The following is a 16633-nucleotide window of genomic DNA, read 5'->3' on the forward strand; positions in this document are numbered from 1 at the left end:
GATGTTGAGGCCAAACTGCCTCCTGGCTCACTTAAGGTGAGCTGTCAATTAGTGAGATGATGATGGTTGTTTTTTCTTCTAGCTAAGCCTAAGAGTCACCTTAAGTTTTCGTATCGTATGATTTATTTTTTGGCATAAATTAATGCTTCCCTTTTCTTCATGGGAGCTTTAAATCTATAGGACAAACACAGTATTTCAGTAAACCTGGTGTCATGTGAAGGCTTTTGTTCGGCTATGTAGTTGTGCTGTAGACTATTATACACTAAAAGAGAAGACTAGCAAATGCTGACCAGCATTTTATGTTATTTTATGCTAGGATGTATTGGGTGTAGTAAGATATCAGCGTACGCATTGAATATAAGCTTGGAAGAAGATGCATCGTTGCTGAGATACTACGGGTATCTCTCTCGAGAGAACGTCGGAGATGTGAGGAGAGAAGTTTAGACCTCACGCACTTGCACTGGTGGCTTCATTCGGGATACCTGATGCGTTTGTTCTTGGGTCCAATTGCATTCAACTGGTTCGAAGCCAACGCTTGGTCTTGAGTTTAATAATAACTTCCCCAATTCCAAGATTTCAAACTGAAGCTGGCGTATAATAATAAAAAGGCTTATATGTTATGTAAGATCAAGTTTTGTGATTAACCTCAAGTTATGGCAAATTCACAACACCAGATTTGGTTTGGGACAAATGATATTTAGAATTGATTCGTTTGATAAGCCTCCTCCCTCCTCGAATGACTGGAATCCGAAAATATGGAATAGAAAGAGGGGTATTTGGGTCTTTTTGCAGGATCTAACAAACTATTTTTTTTTGTATCTATCTCTATCCGATTTTGAACTTTTTCTTTTTGACAATCCATCCATACATAATACACCACCACTACTGCGAAACGAAACAATAATCCCGAGAGAGAGAGAGAGAGAGAGACGAGGAAGGAAGGATGAAGATGAAGAAGAAGGAAGAAGGAAGTATGAAGTTTAGAGTAGAGAAGAAGATGAGTCTGGAAGAATACGTTGATTTCTTCTCCGCTGATACTGGCACGTCCGTCGACGACTTCACCATCTCTTACCTCAATCAGGTTTCTCTCCTTCACTCGATCGATTTCTCCAGCTGATGATGATTCTCTACCTATCTTCTTCTCTAACATCTTCTTCTTCTTCATTCGTTCGACTCGTGCTTGTAGATCATTCATATGCACGGTTTCCGAAAGCTCCACCAAGCTCATAAGGTAAACAAAAAAAACCAAAAAAATCAATCTCACTCACCACTACTGATCATCATCGATCGCTGTTAGTTAGAAATTGCTTTTGGTTTGAGAATCGATTTTCGAATTTATCCGATTTACGTCTGGGAATTTCAAAATGTCTGGTTGGTTTAATCGGCGGTTGATGTTGTTTTACCAGAAAATTCTAGGCGAAATCGTGGATTCACTAGATCTAATAGATCCCTCTCGCTCGACTCTGAATTCAGTCTCGTCGTCGTCGTCGTCTTCCCTAACTCTCGACGAAGTCATAACCGACATCGAAGCTTTGAAATGGCAGGAATGCTGTTTCACCTCCCTCCAGATCATCAATTCCGAGTCGCCAGTTCCCAAACCTTATCAGACCAAATCCAACAAGAGAAAGAAACCCTCTATGACCACCAAGAAACCTGCTGCTCATGACAAGAAACTGAAGAATCTCACCACAACAACAACAACAACAGCAATGATCTCATCATTCCCCAGAAAGGTTCGAACCAGAAAGACTATGAAGAGCATCACCTCTGTCAACGAAGCTGCTTCTGCACCTAAACCACTCTCTCACTACTACAACACTTTCCCTTCCAGGTTTACTACTACTACTACTACTATTCCTTAAATCTTATTACACCTTCCTAATTCCAAACAAACAAAACTGTGTGTTTCCTAAATTTTAGTGTTCTTCTTCTACTATATAGATTGGGTTTGTGAAATTTGGATCCATTGCTTATATTAATAGATAACTATGCATTATACAAGAAAAAAAAATACAGAGTTACTGATAAATGAGCTGTAATGACATTACATAATATAAGCCCAAAAGATGAAGAAGTAGAAGATAGGAGCATCATCAACGAAGACTTGAAAGTACATGATAATTTTAGCTTTGTTAACTTCACATAATAGAACAAGCATTGGGATTCTCATCACTAAACTTGGCACCAGTCTGGTGGCTGAAGATAGAGGCATGAACAGGGTGGTGCCTGTAAGACGAATACTCATTGCTATCGTAACCATGCTTGTAATAGTTGTAAGACGATGTCGGCACTGGCGCCGCGTGGTTTATTGGGCCGTTGCAGCCCTGAGGGTTGTAGAAGTATCCGCCGTTGCTGCTGCTTCCCCCGCCTCCTAGGTGATCAGGGTTATATGGAAGCTGCCATAGCTCAGCTCGCCGACCCGTTTTTCTCACTTTCTTTAGAACCTTCTTCTGATCGGCATAGCCAGTCACCGTCACTTTCTGCTGCATCATGTCGATTTCTACTTCATCCACTCCTGTTTTCATTATTTCAACAAACAAACAAATTATGGCTATCTAGTTTATGATTTACACACACAATATACAAATAAAGCAATTTGCTAGAGAGATCAATTATGATGTTTCACCTCTCATCTTCTGAAGAGTATTTTTAACTCTGCTTTCGCATCCCACACAATCCATGTGAACTCTCATCTCAATAGTCTGTGTAGATGGATTAGAGATTGTTAAATTCATTTCATGTAGAAGAAAAAAAAAATTAATACAGCATCGATCCATGCAATAAGTAAAACAACAAATTAAACCAAAAGAAATATGCTTACCGTCATCTTGAACTTTTGTTGATGATTTTTAGAATGAAGGTAGTCAGATCAAAATTGTGAGGTTTACAATGAATATTGATCAATGGATGGCATTGAAATGTTCGATATATATAGGGTTCCTTGCTCTTCAAGCTTACGAACCCCCTTTTGCTTGATTTTAAAATTACAAGTTTTCTACATTTAATAGTATGGGGACCAGAAATAAGGTATTATTATTATCGCACCGACTTTTATTTGTAAACCATATATGAGTTGGGAGGAGGTTGCTTCTGATGGGCATCCACAACGGAAACTTAATCTAGTTTCAATATTTATATTTTCGGCATTGCATGTAGCTTCAAATTTCAATCACATTTGAAAGTTGACCCATAGATTATTCAAAAATAGATATACAGTCAATGAGTCATCAGTCATGTAACTATGTATCAGCTTTACTAAAATAATCATATTTTGGTTATCATTCTATTTAACTTGCAAAAGAAAATTAAGGTTTTTTTTGTGAGGTAATTTTATTTGTGCGGGGTGTTGATCGATCGTTGAGTTGTCTTATTGGAACGTCCAAAGTTTTAACTTTATGGCCAACAATATTTTCTAAACTACAATTTAAGATGAACGTTGACCTTTTATTGGTTGTAAATGTGAATTAAGGATGACTCGATTGAGAGAGCAAAGTTGACTTATGAGAATTCAATTGAATGTAAACTTGGGAGCAAAGCATGGACGAATGACACTTAGTGCTCAGCGAGCGAAACTGACGGATCTGGTCCATATTAGCCGACCAATTATATATTGTCTCGTAATCAAATTTATCAAAACCAAAAGTTATATATGACTTAAACCGGTCTAGAGGCTTTCGAGGATCACATTGAGGGGGGAAATCGTCTTTCGATCTACTCGTTAAAGTGTTTTATTGAACTTTGTTAAACTTCCCATTTTGTTATCACAAGATTTAAGAGCGGTTCGGTTGTATATGGCTCGATAATTTGGCGTTACAGTGAATGTGCAAGCCTGTGATAGAACTGGCCTTGCATAATTGCATTTTGGTTCATGTATCTACATTAAAGTTCTCTTTTTCATTCAAAACTCAGAAATTAAGAAGAGTAAATAAGTCAAATACTCGTATATAATGTTGGATTTATATATTTGTTATCATGTTTCGTACGTGTAACAGCATTGTGTGCCTATATGTACCCCGTTCCCTTACCTGTTCTGTTTATAATAACGCCTCTGATTAAATTAAAAAACCATGGGGGGTTAAGGACTCAGGAGTCATTATTTTGCCAATTTTTCGTAATTACAAATCAATATGCACAAACAAAAGATTATATTTTTATATTTGCTTGAACGCTACCTATCTGAGCCAGGAACCGAATTTAAGAAACAGAGCAACAATGTCTTTAAAAACAAAGCCCCAGAATTATAAAGATACATAAAGAAACAGAGGACAAGAAGAAACAGAGCACATCGTCTTTAAAATCAAAACCCTAGAATTATCCATAATAAACAGAGAACAAGAAGAAACATGGCAGAGTGAAAAAACAACGATGATAGAAACCCTAATTCAATAACGTTATTGTTGCCTTCTTGTAGAAGAAACCCAGTCACCGTTAACCCATTCGAGATGCCTTCTGAGACGGTAAAGAGGGTACTTGAGCTCCTCGCCGGTCGTCGCAAAGTAAATGGAGTACAAGTCGCTTCTCCCACCGATGACCTCTCCGACCCACCACCCGTCTTTGTCGAAAGCATCGACCTTTTCGTGGCGGTGGAACACTACGGGAAGAGATTTGGGAGGCATCGGACGGAGTTCGTCGGCTGAGATGACTTCGATTAACCGTTTAGATTCGTCCTCCTCGGACACGAGATTCTTGTACTTAACTTTGTAGTAGGATCCGGATCTCTCGGGAGTCTTCGACAATACCGTGGCGCTGAAGTAAGACCCCAAGAAACCGTCTTCCTTGCTGCAGACTTCAACTTGATCTCCTTTCACGAACTCCATTGTTAAGGATTTCAATATGATCCAAACTTTTTTCTCTTCTGATTTTTTTGATTTCAGTACGAAGAGAAGGATTTGGTGTATTTTATAAGAGAATTGTTTCCTTTTGTTTTTGCGTTTTTACCTTTTTAAAATCTTTCCTTTTTTTGTCCGTATCGTTGTTATCTACTTATCTTTTTTCTTTTTCCTTTTCCTTTATAATTGAATGGGAAATAGATCATATCATATAAGTATATTCATACGATTAACCAATGAGGACATGCAGCTTAATAAATTCAACTTTTAACTACTACCGAGTGGGGAATAGTATATGTAACAGCGATAAAAACCTAATTTGTTTTTCACTGTGAATCTAATCATTAATTATCATTGCATTGGTCACACTATCTATCTCAGACGCAAATATCTGGTTATCATGGGTCTCATCACAGCGACTGGTTTGAATTTGCGTAATCGGAATTTTTCTTGTCACAGACAAACAGATTGTACTATACTTAAAGGTTGAGAATAGCGAATGTTTAAAATTTAATGCCACCAGCATTTTCCAGTGATGACCCAAATACATTATTATGTTTTCATATCAGACACCATTAAGTTGGTGTTATTTTACCACCCTCTAATTCTATATATTGTCTGCAGATGATACTGCAAATTTGTGCGATTTTCTGGTAGCTGTCGATATGATGGTAGGCCGTTTTCATTGATTTATCTTACCAACTTACGTAATAAACATTTGACCAGAAAAGAATAAAAATAAAATTAGTTAACTTATGGTATACCATCTTAAACTAAAACAAGGAAAACCATCGTATAACATCATGAGTGTTGATATGTGTTGATCTTGGATATCGGCGAGTCGATCGAGGTCGGTCGTTAATGACATGTTAACAAGAGTTTCTATTTTTTTCTTTCTGTATAGAAAAAATAGAAAATGGTATAAAATTTAATCTTTTACCAAAAAAAAACAAAGAGTTTCAATATGGGCAGCAATTTCAACTTACGTTTCTTACTCTAACTCTCACATGCCATCCTGTTTAGTGGTTAAGATTATCAGAGTTTGTTTGATTATCTACAAATTATTTATCCTAATTTCTACTATATTCGAAAACTCTATATTACGTCTCCAAAATATTATTTTTCTCACATCTTAAGAAGAATCCTGTTATAAATAAGAGTTGATCTATGTAATTAAAGACATCCTAAAACAAGGCGCAAAAAGAAAACAATGACAGGTACCTGTATAGTATATAAATTAATATATAATGTCAACTCTCCTTCACTTTATTGAACTATTTCACATATATATAATTGGAATGATTGATAAATTAATGTATGACCAAATACAAATCTGTACGTACGACGTTGTTAGACGGACCACAAAGACGATAATCTCGGAGAAAGGGAAATAAGACTCACGTGACGTGACTAATATACAATAGTACTATTACTATATAGTTTAATAAGAAACAAATTAAAAAAAACATATAAGCCATAAAAACATGGGTAAAGATTTATTTATAATGGAATACAACCATAATCCCAAAGCTGACAAAAATGAAAAAACAGCTACCTATATCGCCTAGTCTTTTGATTTATTTAGAGCTTACTTTTATATAAATAGCAGCTCATTTAATTTAATTTCTCATGTGAATATTTCAAATCTTAATTTTTACAAAAAAAAAAAAAAAAAAAAATTCAAATCTGAAAGTAAACATCAACGAACTAGAGTCATCTTTTGTTTCTGGAATTGCGACATCAGTGGCTAATTTCGAGAGCTTCAAATAGTCGAATTAGGTACCAACTCTCTCCCATCGTGAACAAACTTAACCACCGTCATTATGTCCACAAGATCGTCAGATCTCCGTTTTTTAAAGACTAATCTTCAATATTCAAACATTGATATATAGATATATTCTTGTATGGTCTTTTATATATTACCAAACATTACGAGATGATCGAGTGTCTTTAGTATTCCACTACCTCGAACCCAAATATGGCATGCCGAGTTTACGAGCCATGTCACGTGATACCTGATCACACCTCCAAAGCCCCCTGTCATAATATATATATATATATTGATTTTGATTTTCATACATATTCATTGCGAAGACTAAGAATTTAACTTCGTCCGAAAAAAATAGAAAAAGATATAGCCCGCCGCATGTATAGTGAGGTAAACCACCATATAGATAGAGGACGGTCCAAAACATTTAAGTTGTGGAGAGCAATAGCCCTTCGTAGAAACCTATAGTCTATAGATAATAGAACCATTGCTTCTTCAAGTCCATCACCTTGTAGCCTACCACTCGTAATTAAAAGGCGCCAGGAGACACAAAAAGTGCACAATTACAACGGTTAACGCTCTTAATATTACATCCACCAACGGCTATTTTTCAGGGAAAAAAACGCCCTCTTATGCTTTACTCACCACTCTGATTATCGTCTCTAGTGGGGTCACACATATCGGACCGTAGTTAGAAATTGTAGTATGAACAACATTAGTTTTGGGTAGATTTATATGAGCTACTATTGTTGCGTAAAGGTCAACATTGTTAAATGCATACGAGCGACCACTCTCCTTGAATGCTCTATCTGCCTCTTCCATTTCTATCTTCTATAAACCGGCAACAGCACATGTTTCGCCCATAACTTAAACAAGTTTTCCTTACAGCCAAACCTCTTGTGACTTCTTACCATTAAGAAAAGGGAGATACATATATATATATATATATATATGTATTATGTATATCCATAAGTGGTATGTCTCAAGATGAGGATTTAACTACGAAAGCCCCAACGGCCAACGCCATTTCAACTTTCCCAAGTTTCGTTAGAAATATTTATAAATAGATAATATCTCACAGTTTGACAATAAAAGAAGATAATATCTCACATTGGTATAAGCTAGAAATGACTTTAGTATTCGTAGCCTTCCACATCATCCCAAAATAAAAATAAGAGAACCGTTGATCTAGCTAAAGGTAAATTAAAGATTATAAGTATTAGTAAGTTATAACTTATAACAATGTGAGGTATTAAATACTCAATAATTATTAATCTTAAAGAGCTAATTTTAGTAAGATATGCAAAAGTAAAAATTACGATCGAGTGGACGTAAATAAATAAATGACGAGTCTGTGCTTTTTATGTCAAATATTAAGAATCTTGAGATTAAGAGATATTTACCAAAAGAGAACAATGACAGGTGATAAATGTCACTGACAATCTCTGAGAACCCTATTGAATGTTGGGAGATATAGATAATAGAGAGTACTGGGGGTTGTTTGATCAAATTTAAAACAAAATAACAACTGATTCGTACGACTTTAGCATGGACCACGAATTAAGACGATTGGGACACACATAGTACTCACTACTCAGGTGACCACAGGCGAGACAACATCATCATGCGCATCTTATAAATTAAAGATTTATCTTATGATCCATGAATAATTAATATCTCCTTCACCGAACATTTTTATATTTATTTCTAGGCTTGGGCATAAAAAATGTATCTGAATACCCAACTCGGAATCCGACCCGAAAAACCGGGTTCGGGTTGGGTACAAGTTTGCCTATAAAACTCTATTGGTTCTATTTTCTAATACTCGTGGGTTCGGGTTAGGGTCGGGTAATACCCGGTACCTGTTTGGGTACCCATTAAACCCGAACATATAAACATATTTATAATATTTATCATTAATATAATGCAATTACCCCAAAATTATGATTATAGTTTTGAATATTTTATTTAGTTTTATACCTAAATATCAAAAATAATCAAAATATCAAAAATATTTTGTTATGTAAGTCAAAATTTAACTAAATTTATTTAAATTTAATTATATTTTTTCGGGTACTAATCGGGTTCTAAAATTTGTAACACAAACCGACCCGAATCCGATAGTACCCAAACCGAACCGAACCCATATATCTAAAAATACCCAATGAGTTCTATTTTTCTAAACCTATTTACCCGAACCCGAATGGGTAATACCCGAACCCAAATGGGTTACCCGAATACCCAGCCCTATTTATTTCGATTGATTTTCTTCAAAATTCTTGTTCTTTAGATTGAGTACATTAGCAAGATGTGACTATATCTTGAGACTAGTTAATAAGATTCGACTGTTCATTCAAAGAGAGACAAAATATTAAACTCTTTTGCTTCGATATAATAATGATCACACAATACAAGGCTAATTGCAACCATATTTATATTTATATATTATATAGATATAAATCTCTCTTTAATATTAATTATACTCTCTTATAGTTGAACTTCGGTTATTTTGTTTATATAACAAGTACATAATTATATTTTTTTGATGATATTTTCAGATATCAACGAATCAGAGCCAATTTCTGTTTCTGGAATTCCGAGGGCAATTTGACATCAGTGGCCAATCCGAGAACCTCAAGTAGTCTAATGAGATACCAAGTGATATCTATTTGCCACCACTCTAATCCTTGTCTCGCCGATGACTCAAACGCGTGGTGATTGTTGTGCCAACTCTCTCCCATTGTAAATATGCTAAGCCACCTTCAATCCATTCACAAGACCGATCGTTAAATCTATGATTTTATATATTTATATATATAGAAAAAATGGGGCCATAATATATATTATATTACCAAACGTTACGAGATGTATCTTTAGTCTTCCACGACCTCGAACCCACAATATGGCAAGCCGAGTTTACGAGCCATGTCACGTGGTACCCAATCACACCTCCAATGCCCTGTAGAAATACATATTTCAGCGGTTTTTATTTGGATACCTTACAAATAAATTTGTGTAATAGAAAGAAATAGACATACNAATCGGGTTCTAAAATTTGTAACACAAACCGACCCGAATCCGATAGTACCCAAACCGAACCGAACCCATATATCTAAAAATACCCAATGAGTTCTATTTTTCTAAACCTATTTACCCGAACCCGAATGGGTAATACCCGAACCCAAATGGGTTACCCGAATACCCAGCCCTATTTATTTCGATTGATTTTCTTCAAAATTCTTGTTCTTTAGATTGAGTACATTAGCAAGATGTGACTATATCTTGAGACTAGTTAATAAGATTCGACTGTTCATTCAAAGAGAGACAAAATATTAAACTCTTTTGCTTCGATATAATAATGATCACACAATACAAGGCTAATTGCAACCATATTTATATTTATATATTATATAGATATAAATCTCTCTTTAATATTAATTATACTCTCTTATAGTTGAACTTCGGTTATTTTGTTTATATAACAAGTACATAATTATATTTTTTTGATGATATTTTCAGATATCAACGAATCAGAGCCAATTTCTGTTTCTGGAATTCCGAGGGCAATTTGACATCAGTGGCCAATCCGAGAACCTCAAGTAGTCTAATGAGATACCAAGTGATATCTATTTGCCACCACTCTAATCCTTGTCTCGCCGATGACTCAAACGCGTGGTGATTGTTGTGCCAACTCTCTCCCATTGTAAATATGCTAAGCCACCTTCAATCCATTCACAAGACCGATCGTTAAATCTATGATTTTATATATTTATATATATAGAAAAAATGGGGCCATAATATATATTATATTACCAAACGTTACGAGATGTATCTTTAGTCTTCCACGACCTCGAACCCACAATATGGCAAGCCGAGTTTACGAGCCATGTCACGTGGTACCCAATCACACCTCCAATGCCCTGTAGAAATACATATTTCAGCGGTTTTTATTTGGATACCTTACAAATAAATTTGTGTAATAGAAAGAAATAGACATACCCCGCCGCATGTAAGGTAAGGTAGACCACCATAGAGATAGAGGACGGTCCAAAACATTAAGACGTGGAAACCAATTGTCATTCGTAGAAACCAATAGAACCATTGCTGCTTCAAGTCATTCACGTTGTTACGTCCTCCACACTGTTACAATATTATTTTGCATTAATGCTACAATAACATCATAAAATCATAAAAGAAGAATTATACACGTTATGTTTATAATACCTTATATTTGATATAATGAGTGTCACATATCCACCACACATGACTGAACCAAAATCCTTCGATTGGGCTATGTGGGTCGCGATCTGAATCTGTAAACTGGTGATGGAACCTATGTATGCTCACCCAATCCAATGGATCTCCCTGAGAATAATAATTAAATATTTTCTGTTCATACTCCAAAACTAAAAGGAGAAGCGTTTGAAAATATGTAATACTTCGTTATCAATTAAATAACCTGAAGGGCAAAAACAGCAAAATAAGCTGAAGGATACTCAAGCCATTTTGGGAGCTTAAAGCTCCGATGAGCCAAGTTCCTATGGTATGAGAATGTGATGCTGAGTGCATTCAAGGCGTAGAGCACCAAACCGAACCGTAAAGCTTCCCATTTGTAGTTGAACGGTGCCAAGAGACAGAAAAAGTGCACAATCATAACGGTTGACGCTCTTATTATATCGGCCCACGACCAATATCTATGAATATAAGGCCTTCTTTCCTTACTCACTGTGCCTCTTTGGCTAGAGCCATTACCTCTAATGGGATCACACATTGCACCGAGAGGAGTTTCTTTTGTTTGAGTTCGAATTGTGCATTTTAACATTGAACAACGTAGGAGTATATATGGGCTATTGTAAGCTTACGTAAAGGTCCACGTCATAGTTAAATGCGATTAACCACTCTTCTTTAATGCTCTATCTACTTCTCCCATTTCCATCTTTAATACTCTGGCACCAGCACATGTTTTCACTCCCCAACGTTCAACTTAGTTTTGTTTACAGCCATTTTCTTATAATGTATATAGCATTATATCCAAAAACAAAAACAAAGTAATAATATTCATCTCTACTTATTGGTATGTCTGATGTCTCTATTGGCCAAAGATAAAACTTTACTCCACGCTAACCAAGACAAATCTTTGGCCGACGTTTCTTACAGATATTTATTACGAAATTAATATTTACATGTACAGAGTCACAGATGAAGGCATGCTAGCTATGTTATCCGTTTCATGCAGTGCTTTTAAGCTAGCTTTTCTGCGTTATCTTTATATAGATTCGTGACCTTCTCTACTCTATCATCCAAGGATACACATGAGCTGTATCGAAATCAAAAGGCAAAACTTTTTTTTTATCGAAACCTAATTGATTTTTCAAAAAAATAAAAGAAAAAGAGTAATGCTTTTAAATTCTGTCTGTTGTGGTTGTATCTTACAATGTGCACTTTAATGTTTCTATTTATAGTAATATTGGAGTTACGATAGAGAAGAATATGTAGAAAACCACCACTAGTATCTCAAAATATAAAATTTGATTATATATGTTAACGTAAAGTAAAGAAGCAAATATACATAACAGATACAACAAATTTTGTGTTAAGTAAACAAATCGATAAATTACATCTAATGATGAGAATTGTATAAGATTGTTTTATAAGTGACAATAGAAGTTTCAAATACAATATTAGAGTTCTCAACTTCTCATCACTCGTTTTATTAGCTGGTTAAATAAAAAATATCTAGTTCCATTCATGAAAAAAAAAGAAGCAGTCGGTAGTTTTTTTCCTTGGCATTCCAAAGACAAAACTAGTTTTAATAGAATCAAATTTATATACGTTTGTTAGAAGAAAAAAAAAAATGTTGTGATTTGAATTGTGACCTCAGGTTATGAGAACTGTGGGCTCCCAACAGTTCCACCCGGAAATGAGACAATAAAACTTGGACAAAACTCTAGTTGAAAAAGAAAGAAAGAATTGAATGCGCCCATGGTTCACATTTCTATGAATAATAAAACTACACATTTAAGAAGAATTAATGGTCTCGCTCGGACTTAGTTTTTCAATTTGTATTTTAGAACCTAGTTTTTTTCAGTCTGATGATTCCAAGTTATATCACATCACTTAGCAGTGTTAAATCGTGTTGCGTTGCAACTTGCAAGTATATAAACTCACAAGTCTGAACACATTTAATTGACCATAATCATGCATAGAAGAATAGCACCTCATACTGCTAATGTGATTTAGCATGCCATGCAAATATAAAACATGGGTTAATATACATATTGTCAATTATTTAAATATTCTCAATTAACAAGTGAGACCTACATTGATACAAGTTGTATCATCCAACAAATCCTTTTTACAGAGATTCCAATGTAACCAGGGAAATTAAATGTGACAGTGAGAGACAACTTCTTTTTTTAATATGTCTTCTCTGTTTTTTTGTTTTTGTTTTTTTGTTGGCAGAGTAAATAGTAAACTCATACACTAGAGTGATTTATTCTTTACCTGATGGAATAAATAAACTCATGTTTATAGAGTGTCATCGGAATATTGGTATAGCAAGTAAAAAAGTAGTCTGGAAGTCTTTAGTTTAGACTTTAGGGTCCACTTGATGGAAATGGTTCTTTCGAGGAACATTCTTCATGATGAAAAGATGAACCAGATGCTTCCATTTGAGCTACCCACATAATATCAAAAGTTACGTGTAGCACATCCATTCTTCATCAAGTATACGATATGTCACATAGACAACTTTATTCTTGATGAAAGGATGTTCATGTTCCTTTGTCAAGTTTTCAATAACGGAAGTACATCGATAATACCTGCAATCCTTAAGACCCATGAGCTGTACACCAGGCGATCCAACACACAGTACACAAGTGAAACCACCGAGGAAGACCAAAGACCTAACCAGCATGAGCAAGTACGCGCAATGAAATTTTGAAAATAATACATTCAAATTAACTTTCAAGAGTACAACTGCAGAGTTAAAGTTACCCAATTGGTACCACTTCCGCAATGATGATTTTGACCTTATTAGGCGCAAAAAATAGCTCCAGTATCCAAACATATAATCATATGGCTGCAATTGTGGGTCTTATGTCACATGTTAGCTGCTATATATGCCTAAACTCCACTCCCGAATGACAGGATAACTTTTTGTAGGATCTCTAATACAAGGCCAGGAGCCCTGTAGTGTACTAAACAACAGTTCCAAACAGTATGAAAAAATACGGTTCAAACAGAAGAATATAAACATGTTTGCCATTTGACAACAGAGCTACCAAAAAGTTATGGAATCAATGTGGAACAAAATGCAACTAAAAACTAAAAAAGATCAGGTTTCAAAAACAAATAAGAGGAAAACATATTCAATTACCAGAGGGATCTGTGATCTCTAACTTACTTCTGATTACATCAATCTATCATTGAGTAGTAACTTTTAGGTGATGTTTGTTCGTAATAACCTTGGTTAATCTTGTAATTTTCACTAGTAGCAAATTCATAGCCATATATATTATACGAAAAAAAAAAATTAAGCAATTGACTTACTAAGCTGCATAGAAAGGATGCGGACCAACTTGCAAAATTTTCTCCATATAGAAATAGCTTTGTATTCCTATCTTTGTAGAAGATTGCGTATAACATGGGATGCAAATAGCTTTGTATTCCTATCTTCCACTCCCATGTCAAATGACTGTACCTATGATTATGATCAACCAAGAAACAATCTTAAAATGCGATCATAGTTAAATTCGCTGACAGTTATGAATTCTTCACAATTCTAGCTTCTACTATGTGATTAATGCATGCTTTGAGAATAATTTAATAACAATGATATTCATCCAACTTAACAGTCAAATTTGATAACAAAACGAATAATGGTCAGCAGCATAGAATCCATATGGGTTCAATCAATCCCCATGCACAGGCCCGGCCCGCCGTACATTCCTAAGACACAAACTTATTGGGTCTCAATTTTTTTTGAAATTTTTAGTAAAAAAAATAAGCCCAACTGAAAATTTTCGTTGTAAATATAGGACCCATTTTCCAAAAAAATTAAGATTTGATCTAAAGCCATGCATGTAGCCAACTTAACAGTCTAACGACTAGTAAGTAGTATTCAAAATAAGAAATTAGAACAATTGCGTTTTGGAAACATTACCAGAAGTTCAGAACACAGTGCAATTAGCTATTTCGAGGGATTCACTGCTTAGGTATGTTATGAAAGATTGATCTTATGATCCATGAATAATTTCTCCTCCACCGAACATTTTTTGTTTTATTTATTTATTTTCTTTAGATTGAGTATTAATAAGATGTGACTGTTCATTTAAAAAGAGACAAGTAATATAAACTCGTTTGCTTCGATACAGTAATGATCACACAATACAACGCTAGTCAATTACAAACATATAATGTATATACAGGCTGTATATATATTTATTGATATAAATCTCTCTTTCATATATGTTATTATGCTTCTCTTATATAGTTGAACTTAGGTGTTGTTCAAAAAAAAAAATATATATATATATATATATATATAGTTGAACTTCGGTTACTTTGTTTATATAACAAGTACATAATTATATATATATATATATATATATATATATATATATATATATATATATATATGTTTTTAGATGATTGTTTCAGTCTTTCAGATATCAATGAGACAGAGCCAAATTCTGTTTCTGGAATTCCGAGGGTAATTTGACATCAGTGGCTAATCCGAGAACCTCAAGTAGTCTAATGAGATACCAAGTGATATCTATTTGCTACCACTCAAATCCGTGTCTCGCCGATGACTCAAACGCGTGATGATTGTTGTGCCAACTCTCTCCCATTGTAAATATGCTTAGCCACCTTCGATACATTCACAAGATCCATCGTTAAATTTATTTTTTATACATAGATAAATATGGGGCCGTAATATATCTTATATTACCAAAGGTTACGAGATGTGTCTTTAGTCTTCCACGACCTCGAACCCCAAATATGGCATGCCAGAGCCATATCATGTGGTACCCAGTGGCGGAGCTAGGAAATTAGTTTACCAGGGTCAAAATAAGTTTTAAGGTGTCAATTGTGTTGTTAAATTTTTTTATAAGGGTCAATTGTGCTATTTTACCAGGGTCAATTTGATTTTTTCTTTAAAAATTTAACCAGTTTTAAAAATTCACCAGAGTCATTTGACCCACATGATCTTATATTGGCTTCGCCCATGGTGGTACCCAATCACACCTCCAACGCCCTGTAGAAATATACATGTATCAGCTGTATTTATTTGGATACCTACAAATAATTTTGTGTAATATAAAGAAATAGGCATACCCCGCCGCATGTAAGGTAAGGTAGACCACCATAGAGATAGAGGACGGTCCAAAACATTAAGACGTGGAAACCAATTGTCATTCGTAGAAACCAATAGAACCATTGCTGCTTCAAGTCCATCACGTTGTTACGTCCTCCACACTGTTCCAGTATTATTTTGCATTAATATTACAATAACATCATAAAGTCATAAAAGAAGAATTATACACGTTATGTTTATACCTTATATTTGATATAATGAGTGTCACATATCCACCACACATGACTGAACCAAAATCCTTCGATTGGGCTATGTGGGTTGCGATCTGAATCTGTGAACTGGTGATGGAACCTATGTATGCTCACCCAATCCAATGGATCACCCTAAGAATAATAAATATTTTCTAATCATACTTCAAAACTAAAAGAAAAAATGTTTGATATACAAATATGTAATACTTAGTTATCAATTAAATAACCTGAAGAGCAAAAACAGCAAAATAAGCTGATGGATACTCAAGCCATTTCGGGAGCTTAAAGCTCCGATGAGCCAAGTTCCTATGGTATGAGAATGTGATGCTGAGTGAAGTCAAGGCGTAGAGCACCAAACCAAACCGTAAAGCTTCCCATTTGTAGTTGAACGGTGCCAAGAGACAGAAAAAGTGCACAATCATAACGGTTGACGCTCTTATTATATCGGCCCACGACCAATATCTAT

General features: G+C 34.9%; 4 protein-coding genes, 1 long non-coding RNA gene and 1 pseudogene across 5 annotated transcripts; 1 reads left to right on the forward strand and 5 right to left on the reverse strand.

Annotated features, from left to right (window-relative positions):
• On the forward strand, positions 834 to 1956 carry LOC104743168. The gene is made up of 3 exons (XM_019235280.1): positions 834 to 1081; positions 1187 to 1231; positions 1407 to 1956. Exons 1-3 carry the CDS (start codon positions 944 to 946, stop codon positions 1860 to 1862), a joined length of 639 nt encoding a protein of 212 aa, XP_019090825.1. The 5' UTR covers positions 834 to 943; the 3' UTR covers positions 1863 to 1956.
• On the reverse strand, positions 2052 to 2882 carry LOC104739185 (heavy metal-associated isoprenylated plant protein 20-like). Its single transcript, XM_010459458.2, has 3 exons — positions 2822 to 2882; positions 2627 to 2702; positions 2052 to 2515 (listed from the first exon to the last, which is right to left on the reverse strand). The coding sequence occupies exons 1-3, from the start codon at positions 2825 to 2827 to the stop codon at positions 2139 to 2141; spliced, it is 459 nt and encodes a 152-aa protein (XP_010457760.1). The 5' UTR covers positions 2828 to 2882; the 3' UTR covers positions 2052 to 2138.
• On the reverse strand, positions 4201 to 4844 carry LOC104739186. Its single transcript, XM_010459459.2, has one exon. It carries the CDS (start codon positions 4815 to 4817, stop codon positions 4392 to 4394), a length of 426 nt encoding a protein of 141 aa, XP_010457761.1. The 5' UTR covers positions 4818 to 4844; the 3' UTR covers positions 4201 to 4391.
• On the reverse strand, positions 8965 to 9626 carry LOC104739187. The gene is made up of 2 exons (XR_759956.2): positions 9450 to 9626; positions 8965 to 9357 (listed from the first exon to the last, which is right to left on the reverse strand). It is a non-coding gene; the product is annotated as an uncharacterized LOC104739187 (long non-coding RNA).
• LOC104739188 (delta-9 desaturase-like 5 protein) lies at positions 9926 to 11428 on the reverse strand. Its single transcript, XM_010459460.2, has 5 exons — positions 11057 to 11428; positions 10822 to 10962; positions 10597 to 10737; positions 10411 to 10517; positions 9926 to 10318 (listed from the first exon to the last, which is right to left on the reverse strand). The coding sequence occupies exons 1-5, from the start codon at positions 11417 to 11419 to the stop codon at positions 10120 to 10122; spliced, it is 951 nt and encodes a 316-aa protein (XP_010457762.2). The 5' UTR covers positions 11420 to 11428; the 3' UTR covers positions 9926 to 10119.
• The window catches only part of LOC104743169, a 1982-nt pseudogene continuing 618 nt past the window's right edge, over positions 15270 to 16633 (reverse strand).

This window comes from Camelina sativa, chromosome 14 (genome assembly GCF_000633955.1).
Source record: "Camelina sativa cultivar DH55 chromosome 14, Cs, whole genome shotgun sequence".
NCBI classification, from domain to species: Eukaryota; Viridiplantae; Streptophyta; class Magnoliopsida; order Brassicales; family Brassicaceae; genus Camelina; species Camelina sativa.

Excerpts from the sequence above, each read along its gene's own strand:
- LOC104743168 (XM_019235280.1), top strand. The coding sequence starts at position 944 with ATGAAGATGAAGAAGAAGGAAGAAGGAAGTATGAAGTTTAGAGTAGAG. Across the intron at positions 1,082-1,186 it reads CCATCTCTTACCTCAATCAG|ATCATTCATATGCACGGTTT; the intron begins GTTTCTCTCCTT and ends TCGTGCTTGTAG. Across the intron at positions 1,232-1,406 it reads AGCTCCACCAAGCTCATAAG|AAAATTCTAGGCGAAATCGT; the intron begins GTAAACAAAAAA and ends TTGTTTTACCAG.
- LOC104739185 (XM_010459458.2), bottom strand. Across the intron at positions 2,516-2,626 it reads TACTCTTCAGAAGATGAGAG|GAGTGGATGAAGTAGAAATC; the intron begins GTGAAACATCAT and ends TAATGAAAACAG.
- LOC104739186 (XM_010459459.2), bottom strand. The coding sequence starts at position 4,817 with ATGGAGTTCGTGAAAGGAGATCAAGTTGAAGTCTGCAGCAAGGAAGAC.
- LOC104739188 (XM_010459460.2), bottom strand. The coding sequence starts at position 11,419 with ATGTTAAAATGCACAATTCGAACTCAAACAAAAGAAACTCCTCTCGGT. Across the intron at positions 10,963-11,056 it reads TTGCTGTTTTTGCCCTTCAG|GGAGATCCATTGGATTGGGT; the intron begins GTTATTTAATTG and ends TATTATTCTCAG. Across the intron at positions 10,518-10,596 it reads CTTACCTTACATGCGGCGGG|GGCATTGGAGGTGTGATTGG; the intron begins GTATGTCTATTT and ends GTATTTCTACAG.